Below are 22,129 nucleotides of genomic sequence, written 5' to 3' on the forward strand. Positions count from 1 at the left end.
AAACTGGGGGTCTTGGAGGGGAGGGGAGTGGGGCGTTGGGAGGACCTGGTGGTGGGTATTAAGGAGAGCACTATTGCATGGAGTACTGGGTGTGGTGCATAAACAATGAATTCTGCAATGCTGAAAAAAAAAAAAACAGAATAGCATGGTCACATGCAACTTTACTACATCGTACAGAACTGAATGATATTTGTCTTGCTGTTACGAATACGTCATGTTCATGAACAGACATTTCGGCAAAGAAGACATCCAGACGGCCAACAGACACGTGAAAAAGTGCTCCACATCACTCGGCATCAGGGAAATACAAATCAAAGCCACGATGAGATCCCACCTCACACAAGTCAGAATGGCTAAAAGTAACAAGTCAGGAGATGACAGATGTTGGCGAGGATGCGGAGAGAAGGGAACCTCCTCCACTCTTGGTGGGAACGCAAGCTGGTGCAGCCACTCTGGAAAACAGCGTGGAGGTTCCTCAAGAAGTTGAAAATAGAGCTACCCTATGACCCAGCAATCGCACTACTGGGTATTTACCCTAAAGATACAGATGTAATGACGTGAAGGGGCACGTGCACCTGAATGTTTACAGCAGCAATGTCCACAATAGCCAAACTATGGAAAGGACCTAGATGTCCATCAACAGATGAATGGATAAAGAAGACACGGTATATATACACAATGGAATACTATGCAGCCATCAGAGGAAATGAAATCTTGCCATTTGCAATGATATGGATGGAACTAGAAGGTATTATGCTGAGTGAAATAAGTCCATCAGAGAAAGACAATTATCATATGATCTGATATGAGGAATTTGAGAGGCAAAGTGGGGGATCTGGGGGGTAGGGAATGCAAAAATGAAACAAGAGGGATTGGGAGGGAGACAAACCATGTGAGACTCTTAATCTCAGGAAACCAGCGGAGGGTTGCTGGGGGCAGGTAGGGAGAGGGTGGTGGGTGATGGACATTGGGGAGGGTGTGTGCTACGGTGAGTGAAGTGTGTAAGCCTGATGATTCACAGACCTGTACCCCTGAGCAAATACTACATTATATGTTAATAAAAATAATTAATAAAAAAAGAACACGTCATGGTTGATCTTCCTCCACAGTAAACATCTCATTTATATATAAAACAATAGTTGTTATAATATACAAATAATCGAATCCAGATATAAATTCTTCCTAAGGCACTCTATTCCAGTGCTATCAAACGTCAGAAGTGCTATTTAGAGTAGAAATTCTAGTGAAATGCTATTTACTTGGATAAGTAAATCTAGATGTTTTAATAGCTTATTTATTTACTTAAGATTTTATTTATTTGACAGAGCAAGACAGAGAGCAGAAACGGGAGAGGGAGCTGCAGGCTCGACCCCAGGACCCCAGGATCGCGACCCCAGCCGAAGGCAGACACTCAGCCGACTGAGCCACCCAGGCACCCCTGTTTTAATATTTTAAATTCAATTCTCGGATGAGGTTACATGCCCAGAAAATGTCATATTTAGGGCACATTTACTTAGCTCTCAAAGGGTGACATCCACTAATTTTAAAATGACTTCTATTAAGCGTCTGACTTTGAAGCCCTCCGTCTCAGACAGCCACACGAAGCTCCTGCTTCGACCGCCGTGGACCGTGAAGAGGCGTCCCCAGGGCCTCGGGGGAGCTCTGTCTCCCTAAGGGCGCCTCAAACAGCATCGCGGTCGGGGCCCCCGAGAAGCCAACTCCCCGCCCTGCTGACCGCCGCGTCGGGCGGGAAGCTCCGGTCGGTCCACGGAGCACATTTAACACACGACCTAGGCTTCATGATTCACACTTAACTGCCTCCGTCCGGGGCTCTCATTTGCTTTTCTGTTTTCCTTCTTTCGTGTATCCTTAAAAACTTGGTTGTGACTAACACGTATCAATAATAAAGGAAAGACTAAGGCTGGTTTGTGACGGCCGGTCGGACGGCGAGAGGAGGACAAACAGGTCCCGCATGCTGCGCCCCGGGGTGGAGACCCCCGGGCTGCTTCCCACCGACCCCGGCCCGAGTTACATTTGCGTCGCGGTCCACCCTTCACAGCAAAACCACAGTCCTCGGAGAACACGGCTTCCCGGCGACTCTCCACGACCGAGCGGACACCGCTGCTGACACCACACTTCCACCCGCGAGCTCGTCACACTTCTTCCCTGCAGATCCAGGGTTTTGTCTTTTCTGTTCTAAAAGGCTTCTCTGCTTATCTGCAACAATCCGCTTTCTTCTTACAACAGGAGGGCCTTCGACAATGCCACAAAAATTCCAAATTAACCACGGACGTTACAGCACGAACTTACGAATCGCCCTCGATGCGTTCACTCGTTTGGTCATAAAACGCTGAGTTCCCGTTACGCGTGCCACGCACGGCAGAGTGACAGTCACGAGTCACACAAAACCTCTGCTCTGAAGGGTCCCTGGTTCCCACCGGTGGCCTCCCGAGTGTGGAGCCGCAGGGCCAGGACAGCCAAACACACGCTGCCCGGAAGAACCGACGACGGTCCCGCTTTCTGGTCAATCTCGACCTCCCTGCGCGACTACGGGCTCGACCCTGGCACCTCGCTCGGCTGCAAGGTGGGCGGCGGCGGGCCGCATCCCCTGAACGACGCTCTCTCGGACAAGAGCACGGGCTCCCCGGGACAGACGGGCGCTACTACCGGTCGCCGGCGGTCCCCTGCCTCCTGTGCTGTGAGTGGTACGTGTGCCCGCTGAGGGGACGTGTGGTCATCTCATCTGGATGCGTCCTCCCAAAATGGAAGAGCCCGAAGAAGACTTCTGTGGTGCCTCCGCTGTATGTGCAACATTTTATTATTTAAGGTGAGCAGTGCACATATGGATATTTATTTTTTCTACGCTTTTTGTATGACTAATCAAAAACCTATTCTAAGAGAGAGAGAGAAGCAAAAGCAAGAACCAGACTCTCAACTACAGAGGACACACTGCAGGTGACCAGAGGGGAGGAGGCTGGGAGATGGGTTAGATGGGGGATGGGGTTGGAGGAGGACGACACAGGTAGTAGTGATGAGCACTGGGCGTTGTATGCAACTGTTGAATCAATGTATTTTACACCTGAAACCAGTATTACACTGTATGTTAACTAACTGGAATTTGAATAAAAACTTAAAGAGTGAAAACTGACAATATGTATACAGATGATTGCGGCTTTGTGCCAATAAAACTTTATTTATAAAAATGGGTGACGAGTTGGATTTGGCCCATAGACTGTAGTTTGCAGACCCCTAGACTAGATGATGTAGAAGTTTCTTCGACTGTTAATATTTTATGATTTAACTTGTTTTAATAGCAATGCTATTTCTTTAGGAAGTTAAATTGATTATTCAATCATCTGTCAAACATGGGAGTTTGTGGGGTATGTAAGTATTTTCCTGCTCTGTTATTAATAACAGCTAAGAGACAGAACATCCTAAGTGTCCATCAATGGATGAATGACTAAAGAAGACATGGTTTATACAAAGAGAATGTTATTCAACCATGAGAAGGAAGGAGGTCCTGCCATTTGTGACAACATGGATGAGACCTTGAGGGTATTACGTTAAGTGAAATAAGTCACATAAAGGCAAATACTGTACAGTATCACCACCTAGCAAGCTGAACTACGGGCACCTGACTGGCTCAGTGGTAGAACACGCGATTCTTAATCTCAGGGTCCCGAGTGCAAGCGCCACGTTGTGCACGGTACCTACTTTAAAACAAGAAATGTAAAAAGCTGAACTAGCAGAAACTGTTGAAGAGTGGTTAGAGAGGCTAGGGAGTGTGGGAATCGAGACGCTGGTCAAAGTACAAACTTGCAGTTAGAAGATGAATGAGCTCCGGAGCTCCGGCCCACGCACCACGCTCACAGTCCGCAGCACTGCAGCACACACTTCAAAGTCGCTGAGAGATCAGCCCTTACATGTCCTCACCACAACAGGGAAATGACAATTATGTGACTGACCGAGGTGTTAGCTAGCTACGGCAGTAATCATATTGTGATACATAAATGTATCAAATCAATACATAGTACATCTTAAACTTACACACAATGTCATGTCAATTATCTCACAATAAAAACAAGTATTTTTCTGCAAAAAAACTTATTCTTGCAAAACCATAGATCAAAGATAACACAGTGAATAGGACAAGAGCTGATTTCTCTCTTATTCTCCTTATAAACTCTTTGCCACATAATGACAATGGCAGTATAATTATATTTCTAAGAAAGTTAGAGTCACAAATTGAAAAATTATTAAATTATAAAAATAAACTTAACCTAAATGCACATTGTACGTTGAGATATTAGCTAATAATGGTGTATGAAATGAAGTCATCATAATTGGTAAGACATTTGAAACTAAACATTCAGAGCATTATTAATAATACATTAGAGAAAAAGTATTTTAGAGAATACATAAAATTACTTTAAAAATTATTTAAAAATGTATTACTTACAAAATATAAAATTTTAATTATTTTAAAAGTTTGTATTTCATTTTTATCTCATTCTTCAAATATTTCTATTTCTGATTAAGGTTATATATTAGTACAGTAATACATGTGTATGGCATGAATGTGTGTGCTCAAAATTTTTACTAATAGTGGTATACGTTCTATATCTGACTATATACATATAGTTAAATGCAGACACCGTAAGTACACATATTCGTATGTATAATATGTATACTTATACATACATATACATACACTGTAAGAATCCATATAAAACCACAGCTGTACATCCATATAAAAACACATCTGCAACTTTCTTGGAAGTTGCCTAGTAACTGAACACCTGACCTTTGAGAGAAGAAGTAATGGCATAATTCCAGCTAAGATCAGTTCAACATCTGTAACTGCCCAGGCATTGTTTTAAAAGTTGTAGGCACTATTATCATCACTATTTTTACAGATAAAGAAATTAGGCACGAGGAAGGAAGAGTAACTTTCCTGAAGTCACAGAGTCAGTAAAGGGCAAAGCTGGAATTTACCTCCAAGCGGCTGATCTTGAACTCTGAAATTCTAGCTCTTTCCCTCTCTGCTAGTAACTTTCCTTCAGATCTGACTGGGGCTCACAGAAAGAAATCCATTTTGCATTGTGATCCAGGATGGATGCACAGTTCTGTGGAACACATACACCTTTACAATATATGATGCCCTCCGGTAGTTTCTATCTTAGAACATTCTGATACTAAAATTGTATTTTATTTAAAAAATTCTGATCACCACTCATGAAGTCGATTTCATAATCCACTAATGAGACACAACCTACGGCTTAAGAAGCTCTGCATTATTTCATCCCCACCCATGTGGGTAAGCTAGATGCTAACTACGCTAGGCTATGTGTGCTAAATATTACAGTTTCTAGCGAGATCATTCGGGCATCAAAAGAGTCTCTACACTGTTTTCTATGCATAAGAAGATCTTGGACAGTCCCTATCTTTCCATTTCTGAGGAGCTTTAAAAACACTTTAAGTGAACATTTTCTTGGCCACATGACTGCCGTGTCAAGAATTTTTCCCTTCCCTCAGCCTGTTTGTAAATCTTTTGGAGTCAAGAGCTGCCAACACTTTTGTACTTTCTTGATTTGTAGCATAATTATTTGTTTGTGAGCTTTATTGTTCTTTGTGTAGATTTCAGCTTTGTGGATTGTAAATTACTGATTCCGGGAACACAAACAGTATATGATTAAAACTGTGTATTGTTCCATTCATATACATGCAGTTAAATACTATCTAATAATTAATATAGTAGCTGAGAACTTTGGTATATTTGCAAAATATAAATATATAGTTTACACTGGCATCTTTGGCCAAATTTCTCATGTGAAAATTCTACACATAATAGATTTTCTACCAAAACTAAAAATAAAGCTATTAATCATTAATTATTACTTATTTAAAATGTATAGTATTCTTAATTATAAACATCAGGACAAATTCTGGAGATGTTCCGAGAATGATGGCTTTGGAAGAGACCCTGGAAGTTGACAGGTCCCCCTTTCCCTGGAGATCCACCTTCCTCACCCACAGACATTCAGCTGCTGCTCAAACAGTTCAGCAACGGGGAGGCCCGGCCTCTCACATGGTTGGTGGTCTTAGCGCAAACCCTTCCGTACACTGAGCTGAAAACATCCTTGCGAGTTTTACCCTTCATGTAGTTCTGTTTTCTCTTTCTTTCATACAGTAAACCTTCAAATATTTGTACACAGCTATCACATCTCTCAGGCTTGTGCTCCTTCACTGGACGTAACCCCAGTTTCCAGAGCTCTGTGTCACCCCAGTTTGTTTAAATAAGCACTGAAATACACAGACAATATAAGAAATAAGGCAAACTATAGCAGTACTTCCAAAGATCTGTTCATTATTGCCTAAAATTATATTAAATTTTTAATAGCTACGGCATCGTCTTTTTGGGGGGTTTAGTTTTGTGTGGATTTTTTTTCTCTCTCCCTCTTTTTTAATAAACATTGTCAACACAGTTATCTTTTTTCTTTCCAAAACGTAAGCAAACTGAATCCAACAATACATTAAAAAAAACCATTCACTGAGATGGAGTGGGATTTATTCCTAGACTGCAAGGTGGTTCAATATTTACAAATCAATCACTGTGATATACCACATTAATAAAGGGTAAGACCCATATAACTGTTTCAATAGATGCAGAAAAAGTACATTTGACAAGGTACAAGATCCATTCAAGATAAAAACCCTCAACAAAGTAGGTTTAGAGGGATTGAACCTCCACATAATAAAGGCCTGATATGAAAAACCCACAGCTAACATCTACTCAGTGGGGAAAAACAGAGGTTTTCCCCTAGGGTCAGAAATAAGACAAGGGTGTCTGCTTTCACCACTGTCATTCAGCACAGTACTGGAAGTCCTTGCTGCAGCAATTAGACAACAGAAAGAAATAAAAGGCATCCAAATCAGTAAGAAAGGAGTAAAATTTCCAGTATTTGCAGATGACATAATACTACATATAGAAAACTCTAAAGACTCCCCCAGAAAACTGCTAGAACTGATAAATGAATTCACTAAGGTTGCAGGATACAAAATCAACAGACAGAAATCTGTTACATTTCTACATCCTAATAATGAAGTAGCAGAGAGAGAGATGAAGAAAACACACTTACAACTGCACCGAAAAGAATAAAATATCTAGGAATAAACTTAATAAAGGAGGTGAAAGCCCTGTACTCTGAAAACTATAAAACACTGATAGAAGAAACTGAAGACAGAAATGAATGGAAAGATATTCCGTGTTCATGGGCTGGAAGAACAAATGTTACTACAATGTCCATACTCCCTAAAGCAATCTACAGATTTAATGCAATTGCTATCAAAATAAGAACAGCATTTTTCACAGAGCCAGAACAATCCCAAAATGTGCAGGGAACCACAAAAGACCCCCAACAGCCAAAGCAATCTTGAAAAAGAAAAGTAAAGCTCGAGGTATCACAATCCCAGATTTCAAGATATACTAGGGAGCTACAGTAATCAAAACAGTGTGGTACAGGCACAAAACCAGCTCACTGGAACAGAACAGAAAACCCAGAAGTAAACCCACAACTCAATGTTGTGGTCAATGAATCTTGAACAAAATAGACAAGAATATGCAATAGGAAAAAAGTCTCATCAACAAACGGTGCTGGGAACACTGGACAGCCACATGCAAAACAATGAAACTGGACCAGCATCTCACACCGCACACAGAAATAAACTCAATATGGACTAAAGACCTAAATGAGAAACCTGAAACCACAAAAATCCTAGAAGAGAGCACAGGCACTACTTTCTCTGATATTGGCTGCAGCAACATTTTTCTAGATCTGTCTCCTGAGGTGAGGGAAACAAGAGCAAGAATAAACTACTGGGACAACATTAAAATAGAAAGGTTCTGCAGAGCAAAGGAAAACAATCAATGAAACTAAAAGACAGCCCTGAATGGGAGAAGATATCAGCAGATGACATTTCCAAGAAAGGGTTAGTATCCGAAATATATAAAGAACTGATACAACTCAACACCCAAAAACCAAATAAGCCAGTTAAATAATGGGCAGGAGACATGAAGAGACATTTTCTCCAGAGAAGATACCCAGATGGCAACAGATACATGAAAAGACGCTCATCGTCACTCATCGTCAGGGAGATGCCAATCAAAACCACAACGAGATCCCACCTCACGCCTGACAGAATGACTAAACTAAACACAAGGGACAAGTGCCAGTGAGGATGTGGAGAAAAAGGTGCCCAGGTGCTCTGCTGGGGGGAGTGCAAGCTACTGCAGCCCCGGTGGAAAACAGTGTGGAGATGCCTCAAAAATTAAAAACAGAGCTACCATGTGATCCAATAAATTATGGAAGCAGTCCAAGTGTCCACTGATAGATGAGGGGATAAAGAGGATGTCTCTCTCTCTCTCTCACACACACACACACACACACACACAGAGGAATACTACTCTGCCATATAAAGAATGAAATCTTGCCATTTGCAACCACAGGGGTGGATCGGGAGAGTTTAATGCTAAACAAAATAAGTCAGTCAGAGGAAGACAAATACCATATGATCTGACTCGTATGTAGAATTCAAGAAACACAGCAAACAAAAAAGTTGACAAACCAAAAAACAGACTCTTCAACTCTAGAGAACAAACTGGTGGGACGTGGGGTACATACAGACATACCTACAGGTACACAAGGGTTTTTACTCAATCTATATGGTTTCTTTCTTTCTTTCCCCCCCTCTTTTTTTTTTTTTTGGATGTAGTGTGAAAACTAAAGTTACATTGTAAAATCCTAGATTAAAAGATAATAAAATCCTTAGAAAAATAATTTTTAAAAATCTCGGGTTTTGCCAGAAACAGATTCTTAACTATAAAGAATACAACTGAGGGTCGTCAGAGGGAAGGTGGGTGGGGGATGGGTGAAACAGGTGATGGGGAGAAGGAGGGCACTTGTGATGAAAAACGGAAAAAAAAAAAGGGGCGCCTGGGTGGCTCAGGTCATGATTCCAGGGTCCTGGGGTAGAGCCCTGCACCCGGCTCCCTGCTCAGCGGGAAGCCTGCTTCTCCCTCTCCCACCCCCCCTGCTTGTGTTCCCTCTCTCGCTGTGTCTTTCTTTGTCAAACAAATAAAATATTTTTTAAAAATGAAAAAAAAAATATTTTTGCAGACAAGTACTGTAAATTTTTACAGTCTTTGCATTTAGCTTCCCATCTGCTAATATGACTTCCGTGCCCTCAATTTAAGAAAAGTGTGGGTGACTACCAACCGCCAGGACCTGGGCAGACAGCGACGAATGACAAGGAAAGCCCCCGTCCTTAAAATCTGTCTAATTAAAGAAGGGCTCGGGCAGGAGCGGGAGGGCTGGGCGCACGTCCCACAAGCGGGTAACGAGGCAGCTGGCCCGCGTTTACGGGAAAAGGCAAGGCGCCGACAGAGACAAGGACAGACGGTGCGGAGGCACGTTTCTGCGCGGCCGGTCCCGTTCCGTGCGGGGTCGGCAGGGGACACCGCGCCGCCGCTGCACGCGGAAAGCCCCGCAGAACTTCCAAGGCTGCGCGCGCTCGGTGCGGACACGCGCGCTTACCGCCTTCCGACTCCCTGTGGCCACGCGCGTCACCGCGCGCCTCCCGCCGGGGAACGGACGCCTCCGGGACGGCCCTGAGGGGCGGCGGGCGGGGGCCGTCTCCGCGGGCAGGACGAGCCCCGGTGCCGACCGAGCCGGCTGCTTCGGCGCGCGTCTGGCGCCGCGACCGACGCGGTGGAGAAGGCGTCGCAGGCCCGGGCCCCGAAGGCACGTGGCTGGGCCGCCCGCCACCTTCCCGACCCCCCCGGCCGAGCCCGCCGCGCTCCGGGGGAAGCACGGGGCTGGCGCGGGGGCAGCCCGGCGCCGTCGCCGGCTGCGGCTCTCCACGCGGCGCTGCAGGGCGGCCAAACGCCGGCGGGCTCCCGCCGCTCGTGCTGCGGGGCGGAGGCTGAGGCACGGGCGGTGCGCCCTGAGCTGCCCAGGGGCCGCGGGCTCTGCCCGCCGAGCGCGGCCGGGGCGCGGCGTCCCTTCCAAGCGCGCACGACAGCGCGCCTTGCGCAGGGGCCGATCTCGTCCTCCCGCGGGCCCCGGCACCGCGCGGCCTCGCCGTCTCAGCTTCGGAGCCCCCCCGGGGCCGCGGGGGTGGCCGTCCCCCCGTTCCGGAGGCCGGCCGGGCTGGTCCTGCCGCGTCGCGGCCGGAAGGCACGAAACAGGGGCGAGGCACCGGGGCTGCCGCAGGAGCTCGGGGGGCGGCGGCCGTCCCCGGGACGCCGTCCTCCTGCGGCCGCGCTGCCCCCCGGCCCACAGCTCCCCCGCGCGGCTGCGGGCGGAAGGGCGGACCCCGCTGTGGACACGGCTCCGTCCTGCTCTTCAGCGCCTGGCCCGCGGCACCTCCAGGTTCGTCAAACCACCTCAGTTTTTTCGCCGTCTTTGCGGCTTCTGTACCTTTCTCGTTCGTGAGTTCGGCGCCGTCCCGGAGAGCCGCTCGCGCGCTCCCGCACGGGCCGCTGCGGTCCGCCCCCAGCGCCTTCGCACGGCCGCGCCCGCACCTCGAGTCTCTCTTCAAAATGCCCTTCCGGACGCGCCCGCTGCGCTCCCCCGCCCTGCGCGGTCCGACCGCGCCGCACTTCGAGATGACGGGGCGCCCTGAGGCTGGCGTTCGGGCTCGTGCGTGTCCGCCCGCGGCCGAAGCAGCGCTGGGAGGTGTGCCGGCCACGGGGAAGCCGTCCGCGAACGGGGCCGGGTCTCCCTTATTGCGGCGGACGCCCCGTAACGGGTCATCTTCGGCCTCGGCCGGGCCTCCCGACGTGTCCGAACCCGGCGCCGGGCCGACCGGGCTTCGCAGGCTGCGCTCTGGCGAGGGCCTCGCCGCCGGGCCGCCGCAGGGCACAGCGGTGCGGGTCGCCGCGGGCACCAACGAAGCGGCTCCGCGCTCCGCGGCTAACGCCGACGTCGCCGGCTCCCGTGCGGGAAGACCTGGAGCGGTCCCGACTCTGCTGAACTTAAAGGTTGGGCTCTCAGCCACGAAGGGTCTCCCCCTTTTGAATGTGCCAGAACAGGGGCCGGCTGTCCTCCCAGCGCTCGTTTCGGAGACCTTCGTGCGTTTTCCGTCCCTTCCGAACACGGGGGCTACGGAACGCTCAGCGCCCTCGGCCCCTCTCCCCGCAGGCGCATCTTGTTCCTCACCGTCCGGACATTCACAAGAAGGCAGGACATTCGCTTTACTTAAAATATGTGAGACAGATGTGACGGTCTCAGTCTTCGGGTCATTCACGCTTAAGAGCCCGTTGTTCCCACGCTGAGTCTTGGAGAACGGCAGCTCGTCTGCATCCCCGCCGCGCCGACCGGCGCACTGCAGACGCCCCGGTCGGAGAGAACCGGAGTTCTCCGGGCGCGACGTGCCGAGCTCCTCCTCAAGAGTTAAGTGTATTTCTTCATGTTCCCCAGCCTCAAGACTGTCGATACTTGAGAGGGTTTCAGAATTTGTTATTTGATTAACTTCATCACAAAATATCTGAAAGAGGAAAAAAAAAAAGAACATTGTTCTATAGCTTAGAACTTTTAAACAACCCAAATTAATGAGCTGATACACCACTGTACTGAGCCCTACTGCCCTTGGCATGAAACCATAAAGGACTATGACTATCAACAGCGTAAGTGTCTAAATGATCTGTATTCCTGGCGTAGTCCTCAGAGGGAAGAGGAGGGAACCAGCGAAGACTTAGGATAAATTGTGTTTGCTCTAATTTCTGTGCCTAAAGCAACTACCTCTTTATTCGAACCATGTTTATGGCTTAGAAAATAATTTTGCTATATAGCTAGTCCATCGGGAGTACTGAATTTCTTGAAGGTTTTATAACACCATGTGAAAAATAGTTATTTACAAAGGTAATTTTTCTCCTGAAAGCTTCACTGCACTTGCATGAGGCTTCGGAGAGCTCTGTGACCCCCGTGTGAGGTTCCCGCTGGTAGGGACGTATCCTCTGAGAGCAGGGACTCTCGTGGCCTACACTGTGGGGTTCTAGACTCTGACTGCAGGTTACAATCAGGGAAGAGCTTTGTAGAAAAAACTACGCTGGGTCCTAATGATTTATTACCTGGATGGGATCCATATATTTGTATTTTTAAGTACTCCAGGCAATTCTAATTAGGATGTAGAATTGACAATTATTGATTTTAATGAGTCCTTTTTTGAGACTTAGAACGGTAATAATTTCTATGAATTTCATAGACATTCTCATCACTATTTCAATGAAATTTCATGAAACTTATCAGTCTTTAATAAAATTTCATCATCACTTCAAAGTATGGTATGTGTTTAAAGATATTTCTAATTTCTCACATACACCTAGAATGTATTAATTAGTATCACATATAAATAAATATATTCAAGAGGATTTCAGATTGTAAATCTTGTCAAAAAGTTAAATGGACTCAAAAGAAAGGAAATGACTGTCCCTTTTTTTTTGTTTACAAATTTTGGAAAATTTAAATATTCTGATATTAAACAAAAATATCTTATTTTTCTAGCCCATTAAATAAATGAAGAAGCCCAGTAAATCAATTCCAGAATAAAACATTTTAGTTTCTATAGTTAATGCTTATTGACATATTAAAACAAAATAAGTTTTGAAATGAGAGTTTGACTTTACTAGCATCTACCACCTACTTATCACATCCTCGGTGCTTTGGTGTCTTTTGTAAGTTACTGATACGCAAACTGTACTGGTTTACACTTTTAGTTTGTCTTTGTTTCAGTTTTTTAAAATCAACGTCCTTGAGGTAGACTTATCTACCAAATGCACCCATTTTAAATGTATAGTTTGATGGATTTTGACAGATCGGTCACCCACACCCACCTTATCAAACAATCCAGAACCATCTGCTGGAAGTCCACACCTATCCACCACTAACCACCACTAACCCGCTATCACGACAGAATCTGAGTTTTCATCTGATACCATTTTCCTTCTGCCTGAAAAACCTCCAGGGGCATTTCGTATAGTGCGGATACTGGGCGAGTGCCCGGGAGTGCGGGCTGGTAGGCTCTGTTTGTCGGAAGAGGCCCATTTTGCCTTCGTTCCAGAAGGATATTGCCAGCTAGATATAGAATTTTAGGCCGGGAGTTTTTGGATCTCAGAGCTTCAAAAATACTTCACTGTATTCTGGCCCAACCTTAATGTGGTCTGTCTTATCTTTGTTTACTCACGTGCTATGGATCTTTCTTTTCCCCTCTAGATAAATTTTCAAATTTTTCAATTTTTTAGACTTGAGATTGGCTGACACACAATGTTCCCTGAGTTTCGGGTGTGCAACACAGGGACTTGACAGGCCCACACACCACGCTCTGCTCACCCCAAGTGTGGCTGTGTCTGTCCCTGCACCATACCACTGACCGACCACACTCCCTGTGCTGCGTGGCTTAATTTAATGTTCATGTGCCTCTGCAGGGGGTGTGGATTTTTTCTGAGGCTTGGCCAAAGGTTATGTCCAGGTAGAAAGCCTATGAGATTATAGGGCTTATCTCATTGGTTTTCCTTTTTTCAAGATCCTGTCCTATATTGTCTATTGCCTAATGTCTAAAAACAGCTGTTTCATATGTTTTATTCAGAATTATCACTGTTTATGACAGGAAGGCATTTCATCGTAGCCAGAAGTAGCCTCCTGCTTTCCTTTTTAAAAAAGCCTTCATTATTATTTAGTTACTGGATCAATCAGGCCAAGTTTATGAGTTTAATCTTGATATCAGCCTACTAAGAATCTCATAAATGTGTGTAATTACTCATGAAAAAGAAAGTACATGAACATTTCAGGAAAATCAGGTGAAATCCAGACTTTGTGGGAAAAAAAACCTAAGTGAAGGCATGACCAGAGATAGAACAGAAATGCCATTTCTAGCTAACTGTGATATATTTTCATTAAGAACCTAATGTCCACGAGTATTATAATTTTCAGGATGCTTTTTATAATCCAGTCTCTAACAATGATACTTATACTACATTGTAGTTTTAAATAGCTTTCATGTTTCATCAGAAAATAACATTCATAGAGCATATTTTTCCAAATATAAGAGATGGAAAAAGAATAGAGAAAGCAGAGTGAGAAAGGATCGAAAAGGTAGAGAATCTAAACAATTATTTCTGTAGTATCCATGATGAATTTGTGCTGACTCATCCACATCCTATCCTTGGTGAATGGCATACTTTTCTTTAGTGTAAATCACTGCAGAGATGGGACAGATCACTAGATACTAAAATATTATTAACGTATTTATAGTTTCATACTTGCAAACTGCTTAGATGCTGATCTTCTAGGAGTTTCTGCGTCTCTTCCAGTTTAAGCTGGAGCGCATCTTTGTTAGGAGCCAAGTGTGCCCTGGTGTTTTCCTTCAATTCTTTACCACAATTGATTTTGGATAAGAGATGTTTCTGATGCTTGTGATCATTTTTTGACAATGATGAAGGCAAGGCATTATCTATAGCTCTGTGAACCACACATAAAAAATATTTAGTACATTTAAATAAAGTTAACCTCTCCCTATCTATACAAATGACACATTTATGTTGTATGGGTGTGTGTGTGTGGGGGGGTCTGTGTTCAGATAATCACATCTAAGGATATTGGAAAGGGAATTTAAGACAGTCACTAGTAGAATAAAAATGGTTGTGGGGTTATAGTGCCAATAAAGCACCCAACCTTCACGTAAGAATACCCAATTATTCGTGGCTTCGATTACGAAGTCCTGCTTCTCTTACTGTTTGGGCCAGATGTAGAAGGAACTCCTGTAGATATGGAGAGTCGTTCCTTAGTTCTGCAAGAGCATTCCTATCTGGATAAAAATGTGCTGCACTACCCTTAGTTCTGAGCTGATGTTATCGCTGGTAGGTATTCCCGCAACTTAAAGTTGGTTGAAGAGTCAAGCAGATAGAAAATATGAAAACTGTCTGTCTGGGGCAGACAGGAATTTCCATCCTACTTTACTAGGTTCGGAAGCCTGGATGGTCCTTGACAGAGGAGGATGATCACATTTGTTTTCAGCTGTGTCACAAAGACAAGCTGGTTTTCAGGCCACACGAGGGGTATCTTTAGCGCAGGCTCTGCCTGTAGTGTGCTGAAGTGCCACCACCCACAGGACGTCAGTGGGCGACGCCACCTTCTATCAGAATTCTGCGTCTTCTGGAAAGGTCTAGCAAGTTCTACTTCAGCACAGGCACAGAGTGAGCAGCAAGGAGCCGAGCAGCACTGTTTCGGGGGCTGGGGGGAAGGGGGTCACACAGCTGACTCGGCTGCGCTGCACCGGCCGCGGGGTTCCCAAGAGCACTCAGCCCCGGCTCACTTCAGTGACTCCTGTTTTAATGAGGATAAAAACGTCTGGAGGATACATAGCCACATGTAACATATACCTATCTCCAATACACATATATATCTTTATTTGGACAAACGGGAATAGTCAAGGTCGATGGTTACTGGATTCCAGCCTATCTTTTTTTGTGACCACAGGGAGGTCATGGAGAGCAAGAAGGCATTTAACACAAATTCCTGAACGCTGAGAGTATGTTTCTCTCTCTGCCTTTTAGGTTTTCCTATTCTCACAGAGTTCTTCCCCTTCAGTCACCTTTCCCAAACAAAATATTGCTAGATCTACAAAATATCTAATAAACCCAATTTATTTACCTTTAAAGTTGACGTCTCTCAACTTTTTCTTCTCTATTTCTTTCTTCTCTACTCCACTTGCTTCTCTTCTCGTCTCTACTTTCTTCCCCCAGTGAGGAAGGTTGAGGGGATGACCAGGAATAAAAGATGGGGAAGTAGGAAGAGAGGGAGAGTAAAGCGTGGGGGGAAAGGAGGAAGACACAGGATGGACTAGAGAGGGAGCTGAACGCAGAGGAGAAGAAAACAGACAGTCAGATGGAGGAGGTAAGGGTGGAGAGGCAGGAGAGGAGGGTAAAGAAGAGGAAAGGACAGAGGAAGAGGACTGCACAGGGGACGAAGAAGGCGTGGAAGCAGAAGGTGATGAAGACAAGGAAGAGCCTGGGGAGCGACAGGGAGGTGGGTGGCAGCGAGCTGAGGCAAGCGGATGGTCTCCGAAGGCCCGCGGCAGATCTGACACTGGGGGGGTCTGCGGGACAGACCGCTGCACGGACCAAAGAGGATCTAAGGTGGCGGGATGTTCAGGCAACGGGCCGAGATCAGGAAGAGTGGGGACCGGCTGAGGAGGGGGGTGAGCGGACAAACAGGAAGGCTTCAGAACGGGGAGAGCTTCCAAAGGGGTTGGGGAAACAACCAGTCGAGCTGGAAGGGAACGACGAATGAGGGCAGGCATTAGAGTGGCTGCAGTAGAACGCTGCGGAGGGCAATGTTTGGGTCTGAAAGTTTTGTAAAATAACTTGCTCTGTGGGTCAGGATGAGGGGTGATTGCGGAACTTCGGGGTGGGTGGGGCAGACGGTCGGGTGGGCCAGAAGGAACCGGGGCTGGTAGATGTGGGAAACTGCTGGGGAAGCTGGGGGTCCCCGGGGCTGGAGGGTGAGGAAGATATTTGACTGGGTAGGACAGCACCGAGGCCGGTAAAGAGGTCGCGGGGAGAGCAGAGGGGACAGATGGACGGACAGGCAAGGTTTGGGGCGGGTGGGGGGCAGAGACAGTTGGACAGCTAGGAAGAATGTGGGAATGGTGAGATAGCAACGGGGCCGGTGGAGGAGGGAGCTGATCAGTTAAGTAGGGATAAGGCGTGGAGACAGCCGGACAGGCAGGGATGGATCTGCACAGGTCGAAAAGCGTTTGGACGGGCAGGTAGAGAGAAAGCCTTATTAAGAGGTTCTTTTTGTTGTGGACGCTCTTTAGGCTGCCTCTAGGCTTTTGACTCCTAGTATATTTTTGTCCTGAGGGTCCGTGCGTGTGTTCTTCTGACCAACCAGTGTCGTCTCGCATATGCTGAGTCATGTGTGCCGCTTGCTCACACTCCCTTTTTCTGACTCCTCTCAAGAGTATTTTCACCTTTTAGAAGTCTGGTAGTCATATAGGTAATGCATGTGGGTTAGAAAATCTGGTTTAAATTACTGGTACAAAGGAGAAACAGAGGTCAAAGAGATCACTGCTCAGCTCTGGCCAGATCTCTCAGGATTGCCTGTGGCTCAGATCAGCTGTGTCGCCACACATACATGGATATTGGAGATAGATATCTGACAACATCATTTTAAAGTATAAAAACTTAATATGGGGGAAATACAGCTTCTTCTCCCTTGCATCTATCAGAAGGGTGAAGTACATTACACAAACGTGATAAGGATTTGGCTGTGACGGAAGGCCGATTACTTGCATTTTTAATGTTAGTTCTTTATTAACATTCTCGCATCTCATTACTTCCTGAGGCAGGTTCTATCTTCGTCTGGATCTATTCTCTGACTGCTCTTGAGGCTTTAGCATTAAATGCCTTCTAGTTTTTCATACAATTTTTTGCCTTTAGATGATCGTATTACTGATATCTTAAATTATGTTTATCTGCCACTAGTATTTTCCATATTGGAACAATTGTTTACGAGTACTGATAGCATCAACTACTTTGGATGCTCCCTGTTTCCTGCCATTACTTTATTCCTTAGCACATTTTAGGTTTATATTCCACATATAGTGGATTTTTAATGTGACAATAGCTTATCAATATTGTACCTTAATCATATTTTCAATAAATAAAAAATGTATTTCTATTAACCTAACACCTGATCCTTAATATTCTAATATTTCATATTTGTATAGCATTTTATAATTTACAAAGCATTTTCATACACGTGATTGAACACTTAGTTATCTGTGGAGAGAAATTCAATGTTTTAATAAGTTAGTCATAGTGTTCTCTCTGTAAATTCTATATGTTTGTTGTTTTCCAAATATATAACATTCATGTGTTTGTGTATACATACAGATAGGTGTAGACTGTCATAGTCAAAATAGCACATTACAATAATAAGTGAAAACTAAGTACTCTAATTTAGAATGGAGGCCATCTCTCGGAAAACAAAACTATGTATGTTACTCAGCGGCCCCAGCACAGATTTGGATAATGCTACTGTACGTTTGGGTGCTACAGGGAAATCAGAGTTGTTCTGACACTTCATCTCTTCTAAGACTTTAAGGAAATGTACAGTGTCGAGCGAAAATGTCCATACCTTCATTCCTAGCACTACAGAGCCTTTTTTTAAACTGAAAATATCTGGGGGCACCTGGGCGGCTCAGTGGGTTGAGCCTCTGCCTTCGGCTCAGGTCATGATCTCAGGGTCCTGGGATCGAGCCCCGCATCGGGTTCTCTGCTCAGTGGGGAACCTGCTTCCTCCTCTCTCTCTGCCTACTTGTGATCTCTGTCAAATAAATAAATAAAATCTTAAAAAAAAAAAAGAAAAGAAAATATCTGACAACACGAAGGCTGACAACTGAGGCGCAGAGAAAGAAGCCTGTGAGCACGGAAAACCGTACACAGCAGCGCACGACGCTTTTACACAAAGTGATGTGGGATTTTAATACTCTGAACTCCCCCTCTCAATGTCTGTCATCTTGCCTTCCCCACGGAGTACTCGAGAGCTATGCGGCCTTCACCCCCCAGCTTCCTCAGCCACTGCTGCCCGGCTTCCTCCCTGCCCGAGGTACTGCTTTTGCTGGAGATTAACTAAAAACAGACACTTCTGCACCACTGCTGTCTTTCTGACTTTAATCCCCTTGGTTTGCATGTCCCCATGCTTTCCTGGTTATCTTCCTACTTTTCTAGTTGTTGCTTCTCAGGTTCTTTCTTGAGCTCCTTTCTTTGCAGGTCCTTTCTATGCTGGAATTTCTTTCTTTCTTTCTTTCTTTTTTCTTTTTTCTTTTTTAAAGATTTTATTTATTCATTTAACAGAGAGGGAGAGTACCAGCAGGGAGAGCAGCAGGCAGAGTGGGAAGGAGAAGCAGGCTTCTTGCTAAATCGGGAGCCAGATGTGGGACTGGATCCCAAGGGTCGATCGCTGGGATCACGACCTGAGCAGAGGCAGCTGCTTAATGAACTGAGTCACCCAGGCATCCCTGGAATTTCTTTTTTATAGTAAACTCCAGACTTTATTTCAATGTCATTTACTTATATTTCTTTGAATGGGGATATATACATTATTCACCAATAAATGCCTAACGCTTTAAATTTATAACTACCCTATATGTAGAAACTTGAAAATTATTCCAAATAAATGAAAAAAAAATACAAAAAATTTCTTTTGTTCTTACAATTCAAAATGTATTTTAAAACGACATTTTTATAGCAGCCAAAACCTTTAACCCCAAATTGAGAACTGTAGTCCCATATGCATGACAAAACGGCCACATTCTAACTTATTTATCTTGGTTATTGAGGGTGGGGGAAAGCTGCAGGTCTCGGAAAGACAAAGGGGACTGAGGACCTGCACGGGTTCCTTTTGGGCGCTCAGAGCCCCATCCCTGATGGTCACTTTTATTTTATCGTAACAGATAATTGCTGCAACTTAAAAAAAAAAGTTTAAATGGCCTCTTGGTATTTATTATTGGTGATGTTTGCTAAGATTTAAGAACCCCAAAAATGAGAATCAGAAAATGGCCCACAATTGAAAAAAAAAAAACCAAAACTAAACCTGAAGGGGCTTGACAGCTACACAGTATAATCTGGTATTGCACATCAATAGTGTTTTTGAATAAGTGGTGTTTTTTCCCAAACAGAGCACCTCGTTAAACATCTGATAAATATTGTGCAATCATACTAAGTGCTGGGGGACTAAGTTCCAAAGAAAATTAATGTGATTTGCTTGACCTAACACGGCAGGGCAAATCTCAAGCATCATCAAGATTAGGAACTCAATCCGTTGGTCCCCACGCCCTTAGGGGAAGCTCATCTACATGGGCACCATCTTACGAAGACTTGGTGCTTTGCTCCCGAAATCCAGAGAGCAGCCAAACATTGAATTGGACCCTTGCTTTATAAATGATCTATTAAATATGCTTGTAAAACTAAAAAAAAAACTTCCAAAAGGTCAAAAGAGACATAATTATTTTATCTCCTTACTGCAGGTAATTCTGTTAAGAAGATACTGACTGAACTGCAGTTTTAATCTGTAAAGTTTTGGTGTAAAAGCAAATGTACTGGGGTGCCTGGGTGGCTCAGTTGGTGAAGCATCTGCCCTCGGCTCATGTCGTGATCTTGGAGTCCTGGGATCAAACCCTGCATCAGTCTTCCTGCTCAGGTGGGAGTCTGCTTCTCTCTCCCTCTCCCTCTGCCCATCCCACTGCTTATTCTCTCTCTCGCAAATAAATAAATAAAGAATTTTTAAAAAGGGCTAATGTATTGAAATCCGTAAAGTTCTGAACTTTCATCTAACTTAACAAAACAACTATACATTTTGGTGAGTTTTTACAAGGTGCACTCGACCTGAAGAATCACTTTTAATTACTGTGCTGAAATTTGTGAGGGTTATAGGACCCTCCTCTTTGCTTATCCACCCACGCTCTGTGTAACCCAGAGGACTGCATCAACCACAGAGAACTGATACGAAGCTACAGCTTTGGTTTTGCCCAAGTATGGGAATTCTCACGACTGGACATGTCTCTCCCATGGACCTAGACATTATCCACATGGAGCCATCACCAGGAATACTGGTTCCTGTTTGGAACATGGGGTTTCTAGCGAAGGTGGCTACACACCCACGCCCGTGATCTTGTTGCTCGTAGCTGAGCTGTCACGTGTGGGGAGAGGGGCATAGCAAGGACTGACTGCTCTGTGGTCTGCCGCAGGGAGTACCTGCTTGTGTACCATTTAGCCACTGTTCCCTAGAATATCACAGTCGGGCTGGGGGGACATAACCACATATAAAAACGAAGCAACAACATAAACAATTCATGACTTTCAACTGTATTTACATAGTCTGGGTCTCTCACTTCATTTTAGGTCCAATTGTTTTTATACATTTGTACTTGGCTATGTACCCCCTCAATTCAGACACTTGCAAGGAAATGTAGCAATATCTTGCCAAACTTGTACCATTTCATTTCTTTTTATTTTTAAAGTCAACAAATTCTCTCAATCATCAAGACTCAAAATTTCAGCTTCTTTGGATCATTTTTTTTTTTTTTTTTCATTTTCTTTATCCTCTCATACACCAAACTCATCATTTAACTTCCATAAAATATTTCTTTTTTTTTTTTTTTTTAAGATTTTATTTATTTATTTGACAGACGGAGATCACAAGTAGGCAGAGAGGCAGCAGAGGGAGAGAAGGAAGCAGGCTCCCCGCTGAGCAGACAGCCCGATGTGGGGCTCGATCCCAGGACCCTGGGATCATGACCTGAGCTGAAGGCAGAGGCTTTAACCCACTGAGCCACCCAGGTGTCCCTCCATAATCTATTTCTATGAAATGTATTTTCCTTCTATCCTTCTTCCCGACTTCACTACTACTATCCTTTTAAAGTAAGTCCTTTTATTTTTTTTTTATTTTTTAAAGATTTTTATTTATTCATGGACAGAGAGAGATCACAAGTAGGCAGAGAAGCAGGCAGAGAGAGAGGGAGGAAGCAGGCTCCCCGCTGAGCAGAGAACCCGATTCGGGGCTTGACCCCAGGACCCTGAGATCATGACCTGAGCAGAAGGCAGAGGCTTAACCCACCCGGGCGTCCCTAAAGAGGCTTGAGCCACCTGGGCGTCCCTAAAGTAAGTCCTTTTAAATTCATGGCTGGATACTTCCTGATTTCCCTGCCATTAATCACTCCATGTTCCACATTTTATCCTTCTATCTGGTCAACATTCTTTTTTTTTTTTTTTAAAGATTTTATTCATTTATTTGACAGACAGAGCTCACAAGTAGGCAGAGAGGCAGGCAGAGAGAGGGAGGAAGCATACTCTCTGCTGAGCAGAGAGCCCGATGCGGGGCTTGATCCCAGGACCCCGAGATCATGACCTGAGCCGAAGGCAGAGGCTTAACCCACTGAGCCACCCAGGCACCCCTGGTCAACATTCTTAAATCCTCTTTCTCACATCACTTCTCTGTGCTGTGAAAATGTGTGTCATTCCTTCTCTCATCCTTTCCTTCTACCCACTCACAATATTTTTATTCCTTTA

The 22,129-nt window shown here is 44.9% G+C and overlaps 1 protein-coding gene across 1 annotated transcript in view; it reads right to left on the reverse strand.

Moving 5' to 3' along the window:
• Positions 1-22,129, reverse strand: part of CEP126 (centrosomal protein 126) — a 90,084-nt gene that overhangs the window by 11,744 nt on the left and 56,211 nt on the right. The window contains 3 exon segments of the mRNA XM_080815719.1: positions 9,594-9,819; positions 9,821-11,547; positions 14,318-14,516. Of these exon segments, the coding sequence (XP_080671845.1) occupies positions 9,594-9,819; positions 9,821-11,547; positions 14,318-14,516 (2,152 nt within the window).

The sequence above is a fragment of the Martes martes genome, assembly GCF_963455335.1.
Source record: "Martes martes genome assembly, chromosome: 10".
NCBI classification, from domain to species: Eukaryota; Metazoa; Chordata; class Mammalia; order Carnivora; family Mustelidae; genus Martes; species Martes martes.